Genomic DNA, 16,353 nt, shown 5'->3' on the forward strand with positions numbered 1-16,353 from the left:
CAGAGACAGCCTGGGAGAGTCGGAGGTTTTTTTTTTTTTTTTAATATTATTATTTTTATTTTATGTGTATGAGTGTATTGCCTGCATGTATGTGAGTGCACCTGTGTCGTGCAATGCTGTGGAGGTCAGAAGAGGGCTTCGGATTCCCCTGGAGCTGGAGTTAAGGATGGTTCAATAGCTGCCATGTGGGTGCTGGGAATCAAACCTGGGTCCTCTCCAAGAGCAGTCAGCACTCTTAAACACTGAGCCATCCCTCCAGTCCCAAGAGTCGGAGTTTTAAAGCAGGAAGAGTTGTGTGGCTGTTAGGGGCTTTGGTGGTCAACATTGCAGAGAAGAGAAGGGAGGTTCAGCTGGGACTGAGCCTGAACTTGGGGGTTGCCTCTCCCTGGCACCCTTACTGCCCTCACTGCTGGCCAAGGCCACTGAGCTCACCATTGCAGAGGAACCCAGAAGTGCGGGGACACTGGAAGTTGTCATACTCGCAGAAATGACCCTCGTAGCGGCCTTCACCGTAGCACACACAGCGTCCACACTGGCACTCGCCGTGGCCTGAGCATGGCTTGTCCTCACCCTCTCGTATGCAGGGTTGCGTGTCGCTCAGCGAACCCGTGGAGCAGTTGCAAGTCTTGCCGCTCCTGAGGGAGGACCTCGTCACTTCTGAACAGCCCAGGAGGAAGGCTAGGGCTTTTACTTTCCCATTTTACAGGTCACAAAACTGAGGCTCTGAGATGGCTGAGGCAGGTCCAAGACACGTAGACAGCAGTGACTCAGCTGAGACCCAAACTTCAGGGCCTTGTTACCAGCCCACTGAGTGTCCCCCTTCAATGCTCATCTGTTTCAAGTCGTGATAGACTTGCTCAGTATCTCAAGGGTGGTTTTTGTTTGTTCATTTTTGTTTTGAGATAGATAGGGTCTCACGAAGAAGCCCTGGTTAGCCTGGAACTCATTAAGTGGAGAAGGCTGGTCTTGAGCTTGCACCAATCCTCCCCAGTGCTAGGATCACAAGCATGTAGCACTTCTGGGTTTTAGCAATCCTCTTGCCTCAGCTTCGCAGGTACTTGGAATCAGAGGTGTGTGCCACCGTACCCAGTAAGTGTCTTGAAGCTTTACAAGCTCCTTCCTTCCTTCCTTCCTTCCTTCCTTCCTTCCTTCCTTCCTTCCTTCCTTCCTTCCTTTCTTCCTTCCTTCCCTCCCTCCTTTCCCTCCCTCCTTCCTTCTTTCTTTCCTTCAATCCTTCCTTTCTCTCTCTCTCTCTCTCTCTCTCTCTCTCTCTCTCTCTCTCGCTCTCTCTCTCTCCCTCCCTCCCTCCCTCCCTCCCCCTTTTTTTTAAAGATAGGGTCTCACTGCGTAGCCCAGGCTGGCCTCAAACTCAGAGCTCCACCTGCCTCTGCCTCCCAAGTTGCTGGGGTGAAAGACCTGAGCCATCACGCCAGCTAATGCTCACTTCTAATTAGGTGATGTGTTTACACATGGTTGAAATATAAAATGTACAGATGATATGAAGTGAAAGGCAAGTCACACTGCTCTTAACACCCACCCCACCCCTGAGAGCCACTTTGTTTCAGTCCTACCATGGAAATACCCAGAAACAGTCCACACATCCATGCACAGATATTCCTCAGCTTACCATGGTACTGTAGCCAACAAAGCCGTTGGAAACTAAATGGCATTTATGGCACCTGCCCTGGCAACAGTAACTCAGCCCAGCCTAACCTCAGTTACTTTTGTATCATTGTAACTACAAAAAATCTTGAAATCATAGCCAGACCTGGTGGCATATGATCTATAACCCCAGTGACTGGGAGGATAAGACAGGACTGTGAGTTTGAGGGCAGCCTTGGTTACACAGTGAGGCCTTGATTCAAAACAAAACAAAGCAAAACAGAATATCCAGAACATGTTAAGTCAAACCATCTTAAATCGGGACTGTCCGAAATACTTTGAATTGGATTTACCCAACAAGTGTGTGCACCCTTCACCCAGCTCTTTCTGTGATCTGCCGTTTCACCCCCAGCTGAGAATATAGGGTATACCCAGGGTCAGGGCTTGTGGTGGGACATCCCAGGGTAGGCTCCCTTCCCCTACTCACCAGCCCTCATTGCACACACAGTGTCCACACATGAAGTCTCCTCTATAGTGGCAGCGAGCTGACCGCACCTCTTTTTGCTGGAACAAAACCATGGTGGCATGCATAGAAGGAAGGGACCAGGGTCACAGAGTCATGGTCTCCCTGTAGCCCCAGCTCACCTGGAACTTGCTATGTAGACCAGGTTGGCTTCAATCTCACAGAGATTTTTTTTTTTTTGGTCTTTTTGAGACAGGGTCTCCCTGTAGCCACAGCTAGCCTGGATTCACTATGGAGACCAGGCTGGCCTTGAACTCAGAGATCCACCTGCCTCTGCCTCCTGAGTGCTGGGATTAAAGGCGTGTGCCACCACACCCGCTTGCCCATTTTTTGTAGTGTTGTTTTGTTTTGTTTTGTTTTTTCTTGAGACAATGTCTCACTATGTAGCTGAGGCTGGCCTGGAATTTGCTATGTAGCCCAAACTGGCCATAAACTTGTGGACCTCTTGCTTCAGCTTCCTGAATGCTGGGCTTACAGGTATGTTCTACCATGCCTTGCTTTGCCATTAGGTACTTCTGCGCCCTATGTCCTGAGACAGTCCACCATGGAGGTGTGGCCCCAGAAGGTGCTACCTCATTACTCAAGAACCCAGTGCTTGACTTAGCTCCTCCCTTCCACCCAGCAGGGCTAAATCGTACCAGCTCACAGGGGCACACGTCACAGATGATGCCCACGTCCATCTGGAGGCCATTGGAGAAGGAGGGTTTTAAGTGGATGCTGCCCCTCTGGTCCTCCTCTGCCAGCTGGCAGACGTGTGTTCCATCTATGTCCTCCACTGCCCGCAGCTGAACATCGTATGTGCCCTGAAGAGATCCTGCTGTCAGCAAAGGCAGGCTTTTCTTTGATGATCAGGGGAATGTGCTGGAAGCTCTTGGTCCCCAGGCTTCTGGGATGGATCTGTGTCCCTGACCCCCAGTTCCCTGCTTGCCCTTCCTTAAGGGTTGGAATTCATTCTGTTTAGTAATAGTTAGGATCACAGCATTGGTAACAGGAGCCTCCTCTAGCTCTGTGACATTAGCAAACTGCTCATCTTAATGACTTGGTGCTTGATGCGTTTACTCACTCACTCCAGTGTATGGACAGGGTTATGGACAAGGAGAAGAATGGGCCCAGCTCATCCAGGGTACTAATCCCAGAAGCTGAACCTTAGGGACCACGTATGTCCCTTGTTAGAGGACACCATCCCTTTTGGACATCATGCCTGACTGCCCATCCTGCTGTGCCCACAGGAACATACCACTTCCCCCCGCCTGATCGAAAAGGATCCAGTCTCTGTCTTCTGGAACATCTTGGAGGTGACTTCGGTCCTCAGACCTCGTGGGCTGTCCAGGGCCCGGATGTCCAAGTTGGAGCGAATGCGCTAGAGGATGACAGGTGATCAGTGGTCTGTGGGGAGCCTGGCCTGCCTGGCCTTTACACAGACTCACATGGAGGACATATCTGAGTGTGTGTGGTATGTGTGATCCCAATGGCAGATGCTCCAGGTGCCTAGGGCCATGCCCAAGTGGACTCCTCAGGCCCCTAAGGATGGCCAGATACCCTCCTTACTGGCCTATCCCAGACCCACTTCTCAACTGTGACATGAATACCTATTGCCCGCCCTCCTCCCTCCTCCCGTGCCCCAGCCTCTGCAGCCCACACTGCCTCTCACATAGAAGGCTTCCTCCAGCAGATCCACGATGTTGGACGAATCCTCCTGCAGCACTCCCAGTGAGGAGACCGGGAAATACGTATGAAGCTTCTGCAGGAGACATGCAGGACTTGGGTTAAGCTTTTCCATTTTGCACCTCCCTTTTTCCTACTTTGTGCATGGTAAAACTGAGGCACGGAACCTGCCAGCATGTTCTAGAGTCTGCCCTCTTAGTCCCCTCCTACTTGGGAGTTCAGTTAAGGGATGGGCAAGTGACTTTCCCTCAGGAACCACTCTTAGGGGCCCAAACGCTGTAGGAAAGGAGGGAGGTCTGTCGGAGAAGCTCCAGGGAACCCCTGCACTGACCCCTCCTGCCCACAGGGCCCAGGTCTCACACCTCATAGTAGCTGTAAGAGTAGTTGGTGACAGCAAAGATGGGGATAATGTTGTGCTTGGCGAGCAGGCGCACCAGCGTGGGCACTGATGGGTAGTCCTGTGTCTTGTACTGGGTGTAGGTGCCTGTGGCATCCAGGTGGCATTTCTCATCATTGCGGTTCATGATGCCAGCCAGCACATTGACACCATCAGCTTCATAGTGGAAAGCAGACTCGGTGGAAAACACCAGCAGGTGGGTACTGTCAGGGCGCCAGCCGATGGCCCGCTACAAGGCAAAGAGGGCTGTCGAGCAGGCTGCTTCCTGAGGGCATACTCACCTTTATCATAGAGGACAAGGGAAGCGGGTCCTAACGGAGGGCTGGGCTTAAATGACAGGATCAACAGCATGTGCCATCATCAGAGATGCATGCCAGTGATGATGGCGAAAACCAGAAGGTCGCGATGGGGAGGGGAAGGGAGTGCAGAGTGCACATACCATGAGCACCATGCAAGATTAAAGCTACGTACACTGGACAGCTCCTGCCCTCCAGCTCTTCACCACGCTGCAAGAAAACTTTAACTGATAGGAAAATGCATACCCAGCACTGTTAAACAGACAAGGTGAAAGAGGAACAGCAGTGTACAGCAACTTGTTCAGAAAGTGCATGAGGACGGGGAAAATAGCTCAGTGGTTAAGAGCATGTGCTACTCTTGCAGAGGACCTGAGTTTGGTTCCCAGCACACATGTTGAGCAGCTCACGACTGCCTGTGACTCTAGCTTCAGAACTCTAGCTCTGGCCTTTGAAGAAACTTATATTCACATGCACATACCCCCCCCATACACATAATTAAAAATAAAATAAAATCTTTTAAAAAATACATAGGGTGGGGCTGGAGAGATGACTCAGCAGCTAAAAGCACTGGCTGCTTTTGAAGAGGACCTGGGTTGGGTCCCTATCACTCACTTGAAGAAACTTATATTCACATGCACATACCCCCCCATACACATAATTAAAAATAAAATAAAATCTTTTAAAAAATACATAGGGTGGGGCTGGAGAGATGACTCAGCAGCTAAAAGCACTGGCTGCTTTTGAAGAGGACCTGGGTTGGGTCCCTATCACTCACATGGTGCTAACACCCATCCATAACTCCAGTTCCAGGTGATCTGACACCCTCTTCTGGCCTCTGTGGGCATTGCATGACACAGATGAACTTACATACATGCATGCAAAACAGTCATACACATAAACAAAAAAACATAAAGAAAAGGTTCGTAATAGTATTCAGTGGGAAAAAAGGATGAAATTTCAGAATTATGGGTAAACAAACCCACTATATAAAATGAGGAAAAAGGAACAAAATATCCTGACAGGGTATTGAGGGTGATGGTGAAATTACAGGCAGTTTCTATTCTGTGTTTTCTAAATTATCTGCAATATGGCCAAGCACATTGGGGCACACCTTTAATCCCAGCACTCTGGGAGGGGGAGTGTTCTGTGAGATCAAGAACAGCCTGATCTATACAGCAAGTTCCAGGTCAGATGGGGCTACAGGGAGACCCTGTCTCAAAACAAACAAACAAATTATCTGCAATATGGCTATTTTCAAAATGACTACAATGGAGGGGGATGCTGGAGAGATGGCTCAGCAGCTAAGAGCACAGGCTGCTCTTGCAGAGGACCCACACAGAGGCTAACAATTGTCCATAACTCCAGCAGGGAAACTATCACTTCTTCAGGCCTCCACAAGCATTGCATTTACATACATGCAGGCAAAACACTCATACACATAAAATAAAAATAATAAATAAGCCAGGTATGCTGGTGTATGCCTTTAATCCCAGGACTTGGGAGGCAGAGGCAGGCAGATCTCTGTGAGACTGAGACCAGCCTGGGCTACATAGTGAGTTCCAGGCTAGCCATGGCTACAGGGAGACCCTGTCTCAACGAAACAAAGCTGACTAAATAAATAAAATTAGAGAAAATGAAAAAAGTTGATGTACATATAAAAAGAAAGAAAAAACCAACTCATGGTGCGCCACCATGCCAGGCTAAAATTATTACATTAGTGTGTGTGTCTGTGTGTGCTCACGTGTCACTGTGCATGTGTGGAAGTCAGAGGACAACCTGTAGGAGTTGGTCCTTTCCTTTCACCATGAGTCTCAGGGATCAAACTCATCATTATAGTTGGTGGCAAGCTCCCTTACCTGCTGAGCCATTTTAACTGCAAGCACAGGGCTGGCGAGATGGCCTAGCAGGTAAAGGCTCTTGCCACCAAGCCTGATGATCTGAGTTTGATCCCTGGGATACACATGGTGGAAAGAAGAAAACTAACTCTCGAAAGTTGTCATTTGACCTCCACACATGCAGTGTGGCGCACACACGTAAATAGATGACAGACAGACAGACAGACAGATGCCAGTTCATTTGGAGACTGGGCAGTTTGTGGGACCTGGGAGATTGATTGGGAGGCTCACCTCAGGGCCCTGGATATTCCAGAACTGTAAGTCCTACAGTCAATCCAAAACCAGGTTGTGACTATTCTGGTGGGGACCTTGCCTCCCAAACATGTCAAAACTAGGATTAGATTTAAGGACCACTGGGATTGTCAAAGAGTCTTAGGGGTGGTCTAGGCCTCCAGGGGCCCTCTTAAAGACTTCTGAGCCTAGCCTAATGGCAGAACAGGCCAGCAGCAGCTCATGACCTTCCTAGAAAGCTGGAGCCCTGTGTCACGCTGGAAGGACCCCTCCAGGTACTGACTGTGCACACAGCTGTCTGTAGGATGGCATCGAAGCCCCCTTCAGGTGCGTCCAGGTTGCCGGAGATGCGCTCTCCCTGCAGCTTATTCCAGAATTCTGTCACATCATTTGTCAGACTAATGACGTTCTTGAAGGAGAATGGAGGGTCACTGTTGGGCCATGGCTCCTTCAACCTGGGCAGAGGTGGAGGGAGAGACAGTGTCAGAAAGGGAGAGATCCCACATGCCAGTGCCTGTGACTCATTCCAGTCAGAAGAGAACTTAAGTGTCACATGGGAAGCACCCCTGTCCACCCAGACCTACACAGCCACTCACTTCTCAGGCCTCATGTCTGTCTGAGGGACGCTGACCTTGTCCACAAACTTGCCAAATCCAATAGTGTAGTCACTGGTGAGCTGGCTCAGGATCTTGGCTGGGCATCAAGAAAAAAGAAAAACAGCTGAACCCCCACATAGACACGGGGCTCCATGCTGACTCGGGAAGGAAGAAACCAGCAAAAGGCCACCTCTTGTTGACATGTCACACACTGAATATTGGCTTATGCTCTCATAGCTCTTGCTCCTGTTTATAGATGGGGAAATTGGACTAGAGTAGGGGTATGTATCTAGCAAACAGGGGGGAAGCTAGGCATTGAACTCAGTTTGGTCTGCAGAGCTGATGAAGCCATGGCCTTATGGCAGGGCGTACCCTCCTTGTCAGAGCCAGATGGCTATACTGCTTACCATGTCTGGGTCTTCTATAACGTCTCAAGTACTAAACAGAGACTGGCCAGCATCTTCACCTGAGGATGTGAGTATTTGGGAGCAGGGATAGACACACAGATACTCTGTCTTTCCTTGTGGTATATGTGCAGCCGTCCTGTGTCTTGGTTTCCTGAGCTGCCTGGGTGAATCCTACCTCCACCCCACAGTCCTCTTAATACTGATGCAGTCATACCCAGGTTCTGCCCCATCTGCTTGAGGTTGTCCAGATCATCAGACATGGAGTTGGAGAAATCCATGAGGATATAGAGGTCCACAGGGCTCTCCAGGGGTTCAAACACCTCAAAGGCAAAGTGCTGCTCTTCACCCGGCCGCAGCCGGACATGCAGGCCTTGGGGAGACACCTGGCTGCGGTGTAGGGTGGTGTCAATCCTGGTTTCCTGTGTCCAAGGCAGCAGGACAGTTTGCTAGGAGGTCACTCCAGAGACCGGATAGGGGTTGCCCTCAGGCCTGCCAAGGGGCACCATGGCCCTCCATAACCAGCCAGCCTGACACACGGAGAGCCCAGCCTTCCACCCCAGCTCCAGACACCTCTGTGATCTCAAGGCTGCTCTCCATGACCAGCACGCTTTCCCGACGGCATCCTGCGGCCAGCAGCTCCTCCTGGGTGTTGCAACGCCTCTCTTTGAACAGCTGGTCAGAAGTGAATGGGCTTAATATGGGTGGTAGCCAATCCATGGGTGTCCAAACCCTGGGTGTATTGGGTTTATTTCCTTCTGATACTCTTGACCCTTGTCTCTTGTCCCACACCCATCTGGTCTGGGGCTGGGCTAAGGGGGTGGCAAGGGTGGAGTTGGCCAGACCCAGAGGTGGGGCATGGGGTGGTGGACAGGTTGGGAAGTGGTCCAGGCTGGCCCCAGAAGGCTTAGAAAACAGCAGCTCACCTCATCTGTACAGTAGGCACAGCTCTTATCCACACGGATGCACTCTGTGCAGCTCTTCACCTGAGCCTTCTTGCAGCGGTTGGCTGGTGGACAGAGGATACATAGGGAGGGGCCTCACCAGTGAGCACACCCTTTCCCACCTGTGCCCTCATCTGAGAGAAATGGGGATTCTCTCCCCCAGCTGGTCCAGAACTTTTTATGTAGACCAGGCTGGCCTTGAACTCATAGATATCCTCCTGCCTCTGCCTCTCAAGTGCTGGAATTAAAGGTGTGCACCACCATGCTAGGCTAAAATTATTACATTATATTTGTGTGTGTGTCTGTGTGTGTTCACATGTCACTGTGCATGTGTGGAAGTCAGAGGACAACCTGTAGGAGTTGGTCCTTTCCTTTCACCATGAGTCTCAGGGATCAAACTCATCATTATAGTTGGTGGCAAGCTCCCTTACTTGCTGAGCCATCTCGCCAGCACCCCCTCTCCCAATCTTATAGAAGAAGAAATGGTCTGCACAGCCAGGAAAGAGCATAGCCAGGTCTCAAATTTAAAACTTAGACGGTGAGGCTAAGATGGAGGAGCTGGCTCTGCTGGCTGGAGCACCCTGGCTTTTTTTGTCATTTAAATCCTTTCCAGGTGTGTTCAACCTGTAGCCCACACACTCATGTAGCCAAGGATAGGCATAAATGCAGCCCAACACAAAACTGTAAATTTAATCAAAACATCATGAGATTTTTTTTTACAGCCTTTTGTAACTTTCTTCTCTTTCTTCTTTTGTAACTTGATTGCAGGGTCCTCAAGCATGAACTTTGTAGATGACAATGTCTTGTCTCAGTGTCAAAAGGTTGGCCATGACTGTGAGGACTTACAAATGTTCCCATCTGTCAAGACCCCTGTGACAAGCCACAGCTACCATACACTGCCAGGGGACTATGCCTGTCTTGTTTATCGCCTACTAAAAGGCCCAGCACACTTGAGGACTCCAGTGACCTGATACAAGGCCAGGTACACAGTAGATTCTCAGCAAACGAATGTGGAAAGCCCCCAATTTCCACAAAGAAATGATTGGGGTTCCCCGTGATTTTTTTCATTTAGAATCTGGTTCTATGTACCAGAGTATACAACAGGGGTTCTCCTGGGCATCAGGCAATGGTTCTCATGAGGGAGAGGAGACCCTGACTCCCAGTGATTGTTAATTTCTGTGGTGTAAATATTTCCACCATTAGGGTTGGGGAGGTGGCTCAGTGGTTAAGAGCACTGGTTGCTCTTGCAGAGGACCCAGGTTCGATTCCTAGCACCTACATGGGGGCTAACAACCATCTGTAACTCCAGTTCCAGGGGATCTGATGCCTTCTTTTGACCTCTGCAGGCATTGCATGACCTGGGTGCACTTACACACATGCAGGCAATATACTCATACACATAAAATAAAATTAATAAATAAAAATATTTTTAAAATATGCCCACCATTGTCTTTTTCAAGCTATGAACGTGACTTTAACTGGAAGAGAAATTTTAACTGGTAGGAGCTGGTTCCAGCCATTTGCCAACTGGGGCCACTCAAGAGAGTAAATGACATGTCAACAGTGTCTCTGCAAAGTCCTCTAAAACTTTCAGCTCCACTGTCAAGGCCTCAGTTCCTCCTCTGACTGGGCTTATCCTCCCCCACAGCCTTCTTCCTTCTATCCCAGGCCACCCAGTAGGGCTCACAATGATCAGAGAAGAAGAACACAGATCCTCCGGTTTGCCAGCTTGAGAGATGTACAGGTGTCAGTTGTAAATGACTGAGTCTTGTCTTAAGAGTTGTCTAAAGGGGGTTGCAGGACGTTTAGACTTACCCATATTTCCAGGGAGGCTGACACTCAGCATCACTGCCAGCAGCAGCTTCACCCACGGGCAGGAACATGGCCCTGCCATCCTCTTCCTCCTGCAGAAGCACAGTGGACACATGACGCCTCTATAGCTCTGGTCTGCAGTGTTGGCACACTAGATCCCCACGAGAGTTCTACAGGTCAAGTGAGGTCATCTCATTGTGTGGTGTGGAAATGGAGGTTCAAGCCAGACATGGTGGATCATGTCTGGAATCCCAGCACTTGGGAGGCTGAAGAGGGATGCTGACTATTTCTACCTCATCTTTCTTGTGGCCCACAGAAAAGATGGAGGTTCTAATGGGTGGGGTGGCTACCAAGGGTGCCCTACTGTGAGTGGGCAAGGACAGGCAATATGATGCCTCGTTCCTTCACTGCCCCTTCCTTGCCATCCCTGCAGAGGCCACATGCCCTCTATGACTCTGCCCTGCTCACACTGGCCCTCTCTGGCCTTTGTGGGCTCTGTCTCAGTCCTTTGGTGTTGGTCTCACTGAGGACAGGGTGGGATTTCTTCAGATCCCAGTGGGCCTGGGTCAAGTGTGGCAGGGACATAGTCACCCAATAAGTAGGATACTTCTGTAGGAGTGTAACTGTATCCTCTGCCCATTCTGTACTGACTACTTTGCCCTTTGTGAAGGGGATGGGTGTGCCTAGGAGAAGGGGTACTAACTAGGGAATGGGACTATCTGGGTTCTATATTGACTGTTGCATGTTCAGCATGGGGCCTGAACCCCCTACTCTTTCCCCAACTTCCACCTATCCCAGAATTGAGTTTTCAGAGCCCCTGAGCAATTTACCCCTGGGTTAAAGCCCCTGCTGCCCACTCTTACACATGGGGGCCTTTGGCTCACCATTAAATCATCTCAGTGTATCAGGAACCTTCCAAGTGGGCCCAGGCATTCTAGATGTCTATGAAAAGATGGGCAACCTGAAGCCTCAGGAAGAGGCTGGCCACAGAGCTACCAGGGCCTGTACAGCAGAGTATAAAGGCCAGGGCCACACCTATTTCTCTAGAACTCCCTCCCGGGGGCCCAAGGCCATGTTCACTGGACCTCCTCTTTGGATACTTTCTTAGCTTCTCAGGTTGTAAGGTAGGGAGAACCCCAGATCCACAGTTGGGGGGTTGAGGCCCTCTGCTCAGAAAAAAAATTCTTCCTGAATCTAAGGTACGGTCCCTGGGGAGACAGGCAGGAGCCCCAACATATCCACAGGCAGAGCTAGCATGGAGAAGCCACCCTACCAGGGCAGTGGTCAGAAGGGAGCCTGAGTCAGCTGAGGGGTGGCTCCACGGGGAAATGACTTTCTTGCAGCCTTAGGCGTAGGCACCGTACCACACCCACATGCTACACAATGTAACAGGCTGCAGATTTGGCCTCCCTGGGGCACCATTACAGGCAGGTATGGGCACTAGAGGGACAAGCCCAGCTCTTCTCACAGGTCTCACATACAGGGCTGTCACAAACAGCCCGGACAGCAACACATAGCCAAACACTTCAGTACAGGATTGCTAAGACACCCACACAGAGCCCCAGTGGGGAGAGGCTTAGCATATAGTTTTTAAAGTAGTTTCTCATTTTAGAAACAATGAGATTTCACATAAAAGTTAGCATGGTAGGGTTACTAGAACATGTGGCCATGGCAGGTCACATGTCCTCCAGGCTGAAACCTTCACCCCTAGGCCCCCTGCCCATTCTGTCACCCATTGGAAATGAGGGTTAGACAGACAGACTTCCCTAACTGTCCCTTCAGCTGCTCTCTCTCCCCTCAAGCCCCAGGAAGACTCAGCTTTCACCTCTAGTTCTGATGAGGGCAGAGACCAACCAGCCACCTGGGCCAGGGCCTGTGCTCAGGGTGTGGCAAGGCTGTGGGAGTAGAGGAAGAGGCCTGTCCCTGCCCTCGGGAGCCATCTGGAGTCCCTGGGCCACAACGACAGGCAGAAGACCAGTCCAGGGGCTGAGGGGAAGGAGGTTACAGTGACCACAGTGCTTATAGAGCTGCTGAGTGAGGTCCTGAAAACTTCCCAAGGATAGCCACCTAGGGCATGCTTTGGGAAGGGAGCCGGTTGGTGCTTGGCCAAGAAAAAAATCAGGAACTCCCCACACCCCACATGCACTGGGGCACCTCAGAGCAGACCCATGCCAGACAAACGGCGAGGGGGCTACTACACTGCTGTCATTGTAGAGGGGAGCAGTCAGCCCAGGAAGCCGGCCAGCCCCCAGTCTCTACCCACCCAACACCCACCCAACGGCCTCCTCTGGCAGGGACGACTCATGGCCACAATCCTTCTTCCAGACCCTCTGCTCCCAGCTGTGCCCTGAGCACACCCTGGCAGGCCTGGCACCTGTCCTGGCACAGCATGGGCAGAGGTAGCCGGGGCCTGCCAATCTTCAGGAAAGGGAAGGGGGAAACAAAAGCCAGGCAATTGCCCGCGCTGCCGCCCAGGCTGCAGTGGGCATTCCTTTTCCTCGCCAGCCTTGGCGTCCCGGGGCACAGGGGCAGGCGGTGTGCCCTGCGGAGCCCGTCTCCGGGCGGGAGCTGCACCTACCGTGGCTGGACCGTGCGTCCTGGGCGCCTGGGCGGCCGCTATGTCGAGCGAAGCGCGCGAGTGGAGGGGCCGGTCGGGAGCGCGGCGGCGGGCGGGCGGGCAGCGCTTTATGGCTGGGCAGGTAGGAAGGAGGCGCTGGTGAGTCAGGACCGCCGCATTCCTGCGCAGCGCGCACCTGTCGGGGCAGGAGCCGGGCGCCGCCGCAGCCGCTGGGCCCGCCTCCCGGAAAGGGCCGGAGAGGAGCCACCCCTCTCGGCAGCTGAGACCCGGGTTCCCCATCCCTCCAGGCTCCCGCTGGGCTCGGGGCCAGCGTCTTCACCCGCGGCCCCTGGCCGCTGAGCCAAGCCTGGCGCTGCCCCGACGGTCGCGCACACCCCTGCCGGTGTCAGCCGGAGGATGGGTCGTGCCCCTAGCCGGTAGGTAGGGAGGCCTGGCACCCCTGGTCTGGGTGTCACCGGATCCTGAGCCTCTACCAGACGGCTAGAGAGAGAACGGGTGAGGACTGGGTCCTCTGGGTTCCTTGAGCCAGATACTCAAACCTCCTTAAAAAGTTATAGTATTGACCTAGAGGCCATGGCGACTGGCGCTGGAGGGACAGCTGACCCCTTGGCTGCAGGCTTTCAGACTCCTTTGGTACCAGCTTCTGTTTGTTACAAAACCAGCCTGTTCAGGAGTTGGAGGATCCCAACTCGCTTTCCCCCCTTCTAGTCCCACCTGTTAGCTATGCCAGTCAGCATCTTACAGCTCACAGCCCCTTCTCCCAACAGTGGGGGCTTCAAGTCCACCAAGCTTCAGAGCCAAACAGCAGGGTTTAACTTTATCCTTGAAGGCATTGTAGATGCTACAAGCTCTGGAGATGTCTTGGACCTCCCCACACCCTAGGTGGAGTAATACGCCCAAGGACATGGCTTTTTCTCACTCTGTAGCCCAGGCTGGTCTGGAACTCACCACATAGACCAGGCTGGTTTTGAACTTGTGGTGATCCTCCTGCCTCTGCCTCCCAAATGCTAGGATTATGGGCATATGGGCATGTACCACCACACCTGGATCTATTATTATTATTATTATTATTATTATTATTATTATTATTATTTGAGACAGGGTCTCCCTGTAGCCCCAGCTGGCTTGGAACTTACTATGTAAACCAAGTTGGCCTCAATCTAACAGAGCTCCACCTGCCTCTGCCTCTTGAGTGATGGGATTAAAGGTGCATGCCACCATGCCTGGCTTTTATTATTTTTTAATATAGTGCTGGGGCACTATATTTGCCATTTTGGGTTGGAATGATCATCCTACAGGAGTATGAACACTGAGAACAGATACTTTACCCCTGTTTAGTGACCTGGGTACCCAAGTCATGAGAGGTGGGGAGGCCAATGACCAGATCTGGGCTATGGAGAAGGGTTGTTCTTCCCATAGCCCCAAGGCCTGGTACATATACCTACTACAGGAACTTAGAAAGAGTGTGGACCAGTGAGATAGCTTAGCAGGTAAAATTTATCCTAGGCTACATATGGAGTTTCAGGCCAGAATGTGTGCGTGTGTGTGTGTGTGTGTGTGTGTGTGTGTGTGTGTGTGGCTGGCTATTTTACAACAACAAAAGAATAACTGATTTAGGCCAGGGATGCGAATGGGTACTAAAACCAGTCACAGGGTTGGAGAGATGGCTCAGTGGTTAAGAGCACTTGCTGATCTTGCAGAGGCCCTGAGTTCTGTTTCCAGCATCCACATCAGCCAGCTCACAACTGTCCATAACTTCAGCTACAGGTAATCCAATGCCTCTGACCTCTGAGGGCACTTGTACACACACACATACTGCCACACAGAGAAACACAATACGCATAATTTAAAATAAAATCTGAGAGAGAGAGAGAGAGAGAGAGAGAGAGAGAGAATGGGGCTGGAGAGATGGCTTAGAGGTTAAAAGCACTGCCTGCTCTTGCTGAGAACCTGGGTTTGGTTCCCAGCACCCACATGGTAACTAACAACTGTCTATAATTCCAGTTCCAGGGGCTCTGACGCCCTCTTCTGGCCTCTGTGGGCATTGTGCGCATGTGGTACACTTATATGCATGCAGGTAAAACACTCATGCACATAAAGTAAAAAACAAAACAAAACAAGAATACAGCACTCCATCAGTGCACATGACATGCCACCCAGACCTTGATTTCACACTAAAAGCAACAGGCTCCTTGGAGAAATGGCTGATCTCAAAATCCAAGTGAGGTCAGAACAGTTGCAGGAAGCAAGGAAGACTCAAAAATGTTTAAAAAGGTCAAAGGAGCTGTTTTGATTTTATGTTGGTTGGTTGGTTGGTTGGTGGGGTTTTTGAGGCATGTTCTCATTCTGTAGCCCAGGCTGGACTAGAACTCATGTTAACCCAGCTGCCCCAAATTTGCAGCAATCTTCTTACCTCATTCTCAAGTGCTGCGATTACAGGCATGTGTGATCCAACATGCTAAGCTCAAAGAGCTGTTGTGGGTTGGTCTGTCTTGGTTTGGTTTGGGGTTTTGAGACAGGGTCAAAAAGGTGCTTTGAAGATATTTCTTACTTTCTGAATTTTGCTAAATGTAACCATTAAGAAAAATGACTGCAATGAATTGTAAAACATTGAGAAAATAAAAATCTGTTCATGGGGCTGGAGAGGTGGTTCAGCAGTTAAGAGCACTGGCTGCTCTTGTAGAGGACTAGACTTCAGTTCTCAGCACCCACATGGTGGCTAACAACCGTCTGTGGCTCCAGTTCCAGGGGATCTGATGCCCTCTTCTGACTTCCAAGGGCATTTTTATGGGTTCTTTTACATACATGCAGGTAATACACTCATACACATAAAATAAAGCTAATAAGGCTGGGCGTGGTGGCACACACCTTTAATCCCAGCACTCGGGAGGCAGAGGCAGGCAGATCTCTGTGAGTTCCAGGCCAGCCTGGTCTCCATGGTGAATCCAGGACAGCTGGCCCTGTCTCAAAAAAACCAAAAAAAAAAAAAAAGCTAATAAATAAAAATTTAAAAAAGCATTTTGGGAGGAACATAGTAGTCCAGTCCAGTTGATTAAAGGAATATCTTTTTTTTAAACTTAAAAAAATTTTTAAATTTTTAAAAAATTTTATTTTATGTGTATGAGTGTTATGTCTGCATGTAGGTAAGTGCACCCATGTCGTGCAATGGTTTCGAGAACAGAACAGTCTGTCGGATCCCCTGGGACTGGAGTTACAGACAATAGTTAGCTGCCATGTGGGTGCTGGGATTTGGACCTGGGTCTTCTGCAAGAACAACCAGTGTTCTTAACCACTGAGCCATCTCTCCAGCCCCGGAATATCATTTTTTTTAACCAGAAAAATATATTCTAGGAGCTGGGGATGTAGCTCAGTTGGTAGAATTCTTGCCTGGCATGCGCAAAGCCCTGGGT

At 50.7% G+C, this 16,353-nt stretch overlaps 1 protein-coding gene and 1 long non-coding RNA gene across 5 annotated transcripts in view; one reads left to right on the forward strand and one right to left on the reverse strand.

Annotated features, from left to right (window-relative positions):
- Positions 1 to 13,071, reverse strand: part of Itgb4 (integrin subunit beta 4) — a 36,521-nt gene extending 23,450 nt beyond the window's left edge. For 2 of the 4 annotated variants that reach the window (XM_029562686.1, XM_029562687.1), the window contains exons 1-12: positions 10,369 to 10,451; positions 8,536 to 8,618; positions 8,183 to 8,284; positions 7,827 to 8,031; positions 7,206 to 7,302; positions 6,893 to 7,064; positions 4,153 to 4,416; positions 3,777 to 3,866; positions 3,363 to 3,485; positions 2,764 to 2,928; positions 2,090 to 2,166; positions 433 to 635 (exon numbers count right to left, since the gene is read on the reverse strand). In XM_029562686.1, the coding sequence (XP_029418546.1) occupies positions 433 to 635; positions 2,090 to 2,166; positions 2,764 to 2,928; positions 3,363 to 3,485; positions 3,777 to 3,866; positions 4,153 to 4,416; positions 6,893 to 7,064; positions 7,206 to 7,302; positions 7,827 to 8,031; positions 8,183 to 8,284; positions 8,536 to 8,618; positions 10,369 to 10,447 (1,660 nt within the window). In that variant the 5' untranslated portion in view covers positions 10,448 to 10,451. Of the gene's footprint in view, positions 1 to 432; positions 636 to 2,089; positions 2,167 to 2,763; positions 2,929 to 3,362; positions 3,486 to 3,776; positions 3,867 to 4,152; positions 4,417 to 6,892; positions 7,065 to 7,205; positions 7,303 to 7,826; positions 8,032 to 8,182; positions 8,285 to 8,535; positions 8,619 to 10,368; positions 10,458 to 12,943 lie in introns of those variants that run through there. The other 2 variants (XM_008831383.3, XM_008831384.3) reach the window with 2 other exon arrangements.
- LOC115070073 lies at positions 3,379 to 9,569 on the forward strand. Its single transcript, XR_003849276.1, has 3 exons — positions 3,379 to 3,499; positions 4,271 to 4,383; positions 9,322 to 9,569. It is a non-coding gene; the product is annotated as an uncharacterized LOC115070073 (long non-coding RNA).
- Positions 13,072 to 16,353: the final 3,282 nt, after the last annotated feature.

The sequence above is a fragment of the Nannospalax galili genome, unplaced genomic scaffold, assembly GCF_000622305.1.
Source record: "Nannospalax galili isolate Female #2095 unplaced genomic scaffold, S.galili_v1.0 scaffold634, whole genome shotgun sequence".
Classification (NCBI taxonomy): domain Eukaryota; kingdom Metazoa; phylum Chordata; class Mammalia; order Rodentia; family Spalacidae; genus Nannospalax; species Nannospalax galili.